The 8,212-nt window shown below is 33.0% G+C and overlaps 1 protein-coding gene across 2 annotated transcripts; it reads left to right on the forward strand.

The window, feature by feature from the left end:
• Window positions 1-375: 375 nt before the first annotated feature.
• Fwe (Calcium channel fwe) lies at window positions 376-7,422 on the forward strand. Of its 2 annotated transcripts, XM_071794801.1 has the most exons (6): window positions 376-606; window positions 720-840; window positions 1,200-1,407; window positions 1,509-1,616; window positions 2,577-2,738; window positions 3,869-4,008. In XM_071794801.1, the coding sequence occupies exons 1-5, from the start codon at window positions 604-606 to the stop codon at window positions 2,698-2,700; spliced, it is 564 nt and encodes a 187-aa protein (XP_071650902.1). In that variant the 5' UTR covers window positions 376-603; the 3' UTR covers window positions 2,701-2,738; window positions 3,869-4,008. The 2 variants fall into 2 exon arrangements, with proteins under 2 accessions (XP_071650902.1, XP_071650901.1); XM_071794800.1 differs by lacking the exon at window positions 2,577-2,738 and having other exon boundaries at window positions 3,869-7,422.
• Window positions 7,423-8,212: the final 790 nt, after the last annotated feature.

The raw sequence follows: 8,212 nt of genomic DNA on the forward strand, positions 1-8,212 counted from the left end.
TAAAAAATATTAATAAGAATAGAAATTTTAATGTTTGTAAAATAATATTATTAATTTGGATTTATTTTTATATTTGTCTGTAATTAATTGTAGATACAAGTGAAATTGTATCTTTGTTAATATAAAATATTAAATTTATTTAAATTAATTCTTTTGTGTAATCTAAAAATCTAATATAACTTTTATGTTTATAATTTAATATATCTCTTTTAATACCTATAACCCTCATATATCTTTTTACGCCTCTTTATTGCTTGTTTAATCCTCCTATTCTAATTCAATAGTTTGATTTTGAAGAAAATAGTGATTTATTTAAGTACATTATAAATATCTATCGATAACAATTCAAATTTCCCTCGTAATTAGTCCGGGACATGTGGCGGATCAAATTTACCAATCAAAAAGTCGCCCGCGAGTGGTGTGTCCAAAAGTCCAAACTCTCATTACTTGAGGAACCCCCGTATATACGAGACATACGATGCGCCCTCGTGGTCGCAGACGCAAAAGCAGCGGGTCGATTTTCCGTACATCAACAGACAGCGGTGGTGGTACTGTCAGCGTTCTCAGCTGACGCACAAAAAGGATAATAGTGCAACGTCGAAAATGGTAATGAAACGCACACGCTTTTCAACCACGTCGATCGACGACGCGCGCTACGAGTGCACCCGCGGTATCGTTCGACCGTATTTTTCTTTTCCTTTTTTCTTCTTTTTTTTTAGTCGTTTGGCGAGAAAATAGCATCGATCATGCAGAGGCCCGGACAGGACCCCGTCGCCAAGGACGACGTGCCCTGGTGGATGAAGTACGCGGGTCGTGGACTCGGCACCGTAGGCAGCATAAGTAAGCCCGTCCATATCGATACCGTGTCGCCTGCAGCTTTCTTTCCCTTCCCCGTACATCGTGCGATATTTCGATATCTTTCTCTCGCGTGTGCGCGCGCGCGCGCGCACACATGTGTATCACGCATGTGAGATGTCATTATTTATTCAATCACTCAATTCGGCGACCAGAAAATCACTCTTTTATCTGATTTCTGAGCAGTGGCGTTTGCCTCTTCACCCTTCCGTAGGTTGATTTGTATACCAACTTTGTGTGAAATTTGTATAATACTAGATACAGAAGTTAACTACGACTTCAGGCTACAAGCTTTCTCAAATGGAACGTAATTCGTAAATGGAGATCGCCCGGTTTATTTGCAGTTGCGATCTTTCTCGGTGCCTGGAACTGCGCCGGTATACTCTTGGGTCAGATCGATTGCTTAATTAGCGGTATGTGGCAGATGGTAGCTGGTTTTCTGGTCGTAATGGTTGAAGCGCCTTGTTGCTGCCTGTTCATCGATTTTGTACAGAATATAAGCGACTGGGTGGAGAAGAAGCCTTATTGGAATAGAGCGGCCGCTTACTGTTTGTAAGTCTCATTTTATTTCCTCCATAGTTTTTGAATCGCATATTTATAGACTCACTTTTTTATGTTACGATTGAATTGAATTGTCGTATTTATTGATTTAGAATAGCATTACCAGCAGTCTTCCTATGTCCTGGACTGAGTAGCATATTTGGCAGCGGTTTAATATTTACAACGGGTATAATATACGGATTGATGTCCCTGGGCAAAAAGTAAGTATAATTTTCTCGGACATTTCTCAAGGTATAATCCATAAGACAATCAAATAAGAGCTTTATTGACAAAAAGAAAGGAAATAAGCCAATTGCAGAAATTTCCAAGTACAAAATATAATTTATATTTAATCGTCAATATAAATAATCTTTTACCACCAAAACCAAGTCAATTTGACTTGATAAAACAATCGAATTGAATTGATGCAAAAATGTATCAAAAAGGGATTGCAATCAGTATTGTTACTTCGCATAGAACGTCTCGCAATACTGATTGTACCTTTCTTAATTTTTCAGCTATTTTAGTAATTGATTTGTCTTTAATAATTCTATGTTTTTGTACACGTCAGTTTAATGGGAAGTTTAAAGTGTTGTATTGTGAGGTTACATCGTCAATTTGATGTAGTTTTGTTGACAAGAAGTCGCTAATGTGCTCCAAAATCGCAAGAAAGATTTATGTTATTTCATTCTTATCGAAATTTATAATTTTCAAGGAAATGAGTGCTGTAAACCAATTGCCTATTCATTTCATCTATTTTTCTTTTCGATTAACAGGATACTTGTTATACAGTCTCACATCCAGATACCATCGCTTTTAATTTATTTAAAAACTACATAATGTATGCTTTTTCCCCCCTGCCTAAATTAACGTATACCTTTTTTGCTTTGAGGTGGAAGAGCGATTTTTATATTGTGTATGTGTATTTTTAATGCTACCTTGCTTTGGTTTTGTGAGAAAAGCGTGTTAGAACTGCGTGTGCCAGAGATATCTTGAAGAGACGAAGGAAGATACAGCGGTTTGGAAAAAATAACGGTTTATTTCGTTTCTAGCTGTATAACGATCGTCGCAAAAAACTTCATAGAGTTAATGAAAGACGCATCGCGTTGGCGTGAAATAACTTTATCTTGTTTTTGATATGGTTTTTGCAAAGTGTTTACTAATGTATAACATAATAACAGAGGATCCAGGCCCGACCCAGCAGGAATGACGTCGGGCGTGGGTTCCCCACAGGGTACAGTGCCTCCTACTACAGATCACCATACTACTCTGATGGAGGATCCTGACGTCTGGAGGCCTACATAAATCCATCAAACATTCATTGCACCACTTCACTAACTAAGGCAATAATATACAAGATTTAATGTTATTACAAAATCTAAGTACAATGCTTCGCTACAAATGTCCATTCTGTTCTCGGCATATAATCTTTGTTGTCATTCTATGTATTTTTTATTGTACAGCTGCTCTGATTCGATACTGAATCGAAATACTTTCGAATATGATATAATTTGGAGATTGTTTGATAATTTCCACAAAATAACGTTCTTTAAATAACAAAGTATCGATTGTAATAACTAGATTGTATTTAAATCAAATATTCTTCGAGAAATCAAACCTAGATTTGAAATATCTTCAAATCTCATTAGTTAGATATTTTGGTATTGAATTGGAGTAAAGTTTGTTCATTTAATTGACATTCCACATTATTTGCTTATCAACTTTCTGTTATGAGCATTTAATTGTTTAATATAGTAAATATTAAGTGTCTTGTGATGTTTCTGCATTTAATTATTTCCCGATTATTACGTTGATTAATATAATCTATATTTTATTATGTTGAAACTTTTATTATTATAAGAATTGTAATTACAATATAATTTCTGCTTTTATTTATGTAACTAATTTATTTGTCTACATCAATTTAGCTATTAAATGTGATTGCGTTAATCTGTACTTGTGTGCATGCAGTTATGAGGAAAGATTTATGTGCATGCAGTTATGAGGAATTAATTCCAAATTATAATTCGTCGGATACAATCGTTTTTTGTATTTAAAATTCCAGTAATGATAAAAGAATTATCTTTTTATGTTAGCAATGTGATGAGTACATGATGTATGACAATTGATTCTATCATGCATAACACTACGTACATTCGACAATGTTTTGACAAAAGCAAAAAGTCAAACGATCATTGACAATTGATTTATTCCCGTAACTATATTAAAAGTAATGCTGCTATATGTTATGCTTTTGATAGAGCAAGTGCGTATTAACATTTATAATTTAAATAAGACATTGTGAAGTTTACATATGATTATGTCTCTTGATAAGTTATAGATGGGAAACGGTCTATATCGATAAGCTAGAAATAATAAATATAGACTCACATCTAAATGCTATAAATGTTCTTGATAGTAAAGAAAAAAGAGAAGCATTTCTGAAAAGATTAATGTGATATCCATACTTTAGGGCACCTTTTGGCGAAATGAGAACAGCAGCGATGGATGTTCAAGCTCCATCATCGAGCATGCGGTCCACACTAGTTGAAAATATTCAGCCAATCGGTGTTAGCAGTACCCCAGCTAGTATTGTTTGATCGTTAGGAATTAATTGGGTGAGCAATCTAATTTTTTGTTTTGTACGAATGATCATAAGTGATAACTAATCGTTTAAATGATCAATAGTTTAAATAAGTAAATGAGCGTTGCGCGCTTCGTTTTACTCTAACGTCGATACAAATTGTAATTTAAGCGTCCCAATAATAACTCCACAAGACATTTATCAGGACTTTGGGACAAGGTCGAATACAAATTGTATCACGAACATATAAATTCAAACGTGTTATGATCTGAGAAGAAATCTAGAAAGCAAGTTCTTGAACTTTAATACTTAGTACCGGGATTTCTCTATTTTAATCCATCTTCATTTCGATGTTTGAAACACATTGATAAGAGTTGTATGCGCTTGTTATATCTTATGTTTGTATGAAATGTTGTATATAAAACGGAGTGGGATACATTACGAAGACAGTATAGAAAAAGATTTGTTGCTTCATTTTAATAATGCCAAAGTCAAAGACTGTCATAGAAAATGATGTTCATGGGCCTAGCTATCCAATAGGCCCATCTGTCCATTGTATGTCATGAAACGTTAACAGGCAGAACAATAGAAAATTGTAGATGATGTAACTTGTTTTAACGTATGTAATATTAAAACGCTTTATTTTGCAAACAATTAGTTAAGTAAGTCAACCCGACAAATGAAACTGAATAATACTTCCGCATTTGAATTGTAAAACACATCGTTTTCAGAATGTCATACAAGAAGCGTGAAAGTCATAATATATTAGTTTGATATTCCTTTTATGTATAATATTACGTCTATAGATAAGCCTCTCTCTGCCAAATGAAACTGTATATCCATAAAATTTAAATGTGTTTGGAAACGCTATTTGTATATTTATGCGGTATTACAATTCTTATTGTAGCATTGTAAACTTCAATTTGATTAAGCCACAAATACGTGCGCAGGGTGAGTTAAATCTTTAGCGTTTGTAATCTCTCGGCATGTAATTGTAATCTAAGACTTTGATGGATGAAACATTCCGTTTCATTTTTCTTTGCTGCATACGTATTGGAGTTATTTTATTTTTATTTTTTACAATTAAAATGGACTAGCGCAGTTATGTAACGCGTTTATATCAAAGAAAATTCACATACCATATATATGTAAAACCATCTTATCGTGCGATATGGCAGAGGGACATAATAATCCTTATGATTGGCACAATTTCATGTCCTGGCGAATTTTGTATAATCACGAATTTGAATATTGCATACATACAGGTTGTGTTACTTCATTGTATTAAATTTTAGTGATAGGCTTCTTCATCCTTCTCGATATTAAGTTAAAGTCAAGTCAAAGCATTAAAGTCAAGTTTTCCTTAAAAAAAAAAAAAGAGAGAGTAGGTTGTAAGAGAATTCCCAAATATCTACTATATTACTACGTGACATATCGTGTATATATGCATGTATTCTTACGGATGCCTATACCGCACGATTTCTAATAGTTCATTTAAACGATTGAAAATATGCATATGTTAGAAATTGTGAGCAAAGGCACTTAGGGCACTTAGCCGCATGAATATTAGCTTCGTATTGTTCTACCTGCGTTGCGCTTTCTAAATTACTGAGATTAGATGTGCCAAAAGCGCTTGTTAATCACCATAGTCATTAGCTGAATTTTTTATTCGTAATATCCGTGCCGATATAAACCTTTTCGATATCGTATACATTTCTTTCGTATTCGAAACTTATAAATTTGTATTACAAATTATTCTCTCCTTATCCCACACATTCCTCATATATGTTACTTAATTTATTTAAGAAAAAGAAACTGTAAGATGTTGTATTGTCGTCTGGCTTTTACTCGATAAATGATTTATATTAGAGAAATGATTGCTCATAATAAAATAAATTCTTGTGATCGATGCAGTTATGTGCGTGTGCTGTCACACAATAAGAGAAATATCGAAAGCATGTATGTGTCTGGTGTGTCATTGATTATACAGGGTATCCCACTTCCAAGGAACGAGCCGTTAAAATAATCTTTTAAGTAAATTAAAGACCTAATATTAAATCCTAAGATGTCAATGCATCTCGATAGTCTTATTTTAAATTATAAGCAATTGAGAATAGATTTTTTTTCTAATCAAGAAATTATAGAATGAAATGAGGAAATCTCCAAGAGATTAGAGAAAACACAGTTTTAATCTTCGTTTTGTCTCAAGTAAATCATCATGAAAAAATGTGTTTATCTGTTTCTGAATTTTAACGTCAAAATTTAAATAGCTATATGTCAATTAATAAAAATGTCTCGTTATTTCTCGTTGAAGAAAAAATTGATCAAATTCATAAATAGATTTTATCATTAATGATTGAACGATTGATCGATTGGCAAAAGTGGAATATCCTGTATATGCTACGTATATTGCTGAGTATTTTTGACTTGAATTCTCAAGATTAATCAGCATATGTTAGAATAATGGAATGTAATGTCCTCGCGACTAATAAATATAATGAAGAGCAAAAATGAGGTTTAGATGTAATGAGTAGAGTTGCATTTGCACCAAGTTTTTTTTCTTCTATAGCCTCGTCGCGCCTTCTCTTCCAGCAATTGGTCGGAAAATCGGTCGCAAGAGCGATAGAGGAAAAACGATAATGAATACCGTTCAATCACGCTATATTCGAGATAGGATAACATTCTTGCTCTCCGTTACGTAACAATTGAAGGATATATGTGATTATTATTTTATTAGAGTGATTCCGCAATATTGCTGTATCCGCTGAGAAAAGTTAATTATGTTCTTTAAGTAAGTACAGCTTATTTAAGATATAGAAAACCATATGTTCTCTGTGGGAGTAAAAATTCAAGATATTGCATAGCAATGCGTGCGTTGGTTTCATTCCGCTGGACTTGTATATTTGTCTCATAAGCGCTCCTTTTCCATATAAGCCTCATACAAAAAGCTTGCACCGAGAAAAATGCGGAGAGAGAAGTTTACACATTGGAAAGCTGTCCTTTTGTCTTGCGAATGCAGTGAAAACTTTGTTCTTCGTTAAAAGTTTAGTCAGCGCTACGAATCGATGTTCTTTGTTGATTTAATTAAAACGGTACTCTGTTTACTGTGTCGGCAAATTCTGTTGACAAAACACTGCAAATTTAATGAGGACATAAATTGATGGACTTGCTAATCCGCGATAATTTCCAGAACGAATGAAGATTAAATGTGTTGTCAAATTGGAGATATACATGCCATTAATATTTCGTTAAATATCCAATTCCTTTTCGGAATATTAAGTGGGCGGGCTTTTTTGCTGAAAGAAATAATTTTCCAATTTAGAGCTATCTCTCTCAGATCATTTTTCGAATGGTATGTAAACAATGTTCTAGTAATAATAAATATAGTTCGGTGTAATAAGTAATATAGGAAGAGAATGAATAAATAGTGAATGGTTTATTTATCATTTGCGTTACTTTTTAAGGCTTATCCGAGTAAACTTTTAAGTGGCCACATGCAATATGTACATACAAAGAAAACAAATTTGTCACGGATGTAATAGAAATTGTAGTATTTGATTAGATGCGTAAATTGATAAACAAATTGTGCATATATTATCTGACAATGCAAGTTAACAGGCATACGTGACATATTTAATATTTAGTTGGATTGGATTGAATTCATTATAATTTAACATTAAATAGCTAAAAAATGAAGAAATGAAGTATTAATTATTATTGATATAATTGATATTATGAAAAATCGTCATTTTATTTAAATCGATCACTTTAGACAATCGATCTATTCTGTTAACGTGTATAAGGGCTCAGTCACAATGAGAAAAATAAGGAATAAGATAAAGGAATAAGGAATAAGGCATGTTGCATCTCACTTTAATGTACGTGTACTAAAGTGAGATGCGACATTCCTTTATTCCTTATTCCTTTATCTTATTCCTTATTTTTCTCATTGTGACTGAGCCTTAACAGTCTAGTCTTATTTTCTTTTGTTAGAAACACGAGGACCAGAGCTTATCAGGTAAAAGTTTGAACTTTTTCCGGTCCGCCATTTTCAGACCATGTTTCAAAAATGTTCAAATCAGTTTATTATACCTATGCTGTTTATTTATTAATAAAGGAATTTAATTCGATAGTTTACATGTATTATTGCTATAATAAATGAATTTGCAAAAAATAATGGTAAAATATGCTTTTTATAGTCAGCTTAAACATAATTGTCCAAAGCCCGTATCG

This window comes from Temnothorax longispinosus, chromosome 12 (assembly GCF_030848805.1).
Source record: "Temnothorax longispinosus isolate EJ_2023e chromosome 12, Tlon_JGU_v1, whole genome shotgun sequence".
Taxonomy (NCBI): domain Eukaryota; kingdom Metazoa; phylum Arthropoda; class Insecta; order Hymenoptera; family Formicidae; genus Temnothorax; species Temnothorax longispinosus.

Bases quoted from the DNA above. Each gene is read 5' to 3' on its own strand.
- Fwe (XM_071794800.1), top strand. The intron at 1,408-1,508 runs GTAAGTCTCATT...TTATTGATTTAG, and splicing joins AGAGCGGCCGCTTACTGTTT to AATAGCATTACCAGCAGTCT. The intron at 1,617-3,868 runs GTAAGTATAATT...TCCATACTTTAG, and splicing joins TTGATGTCCCTGGGCAAAAA to GGCACCTTTTGGCGAAATGA.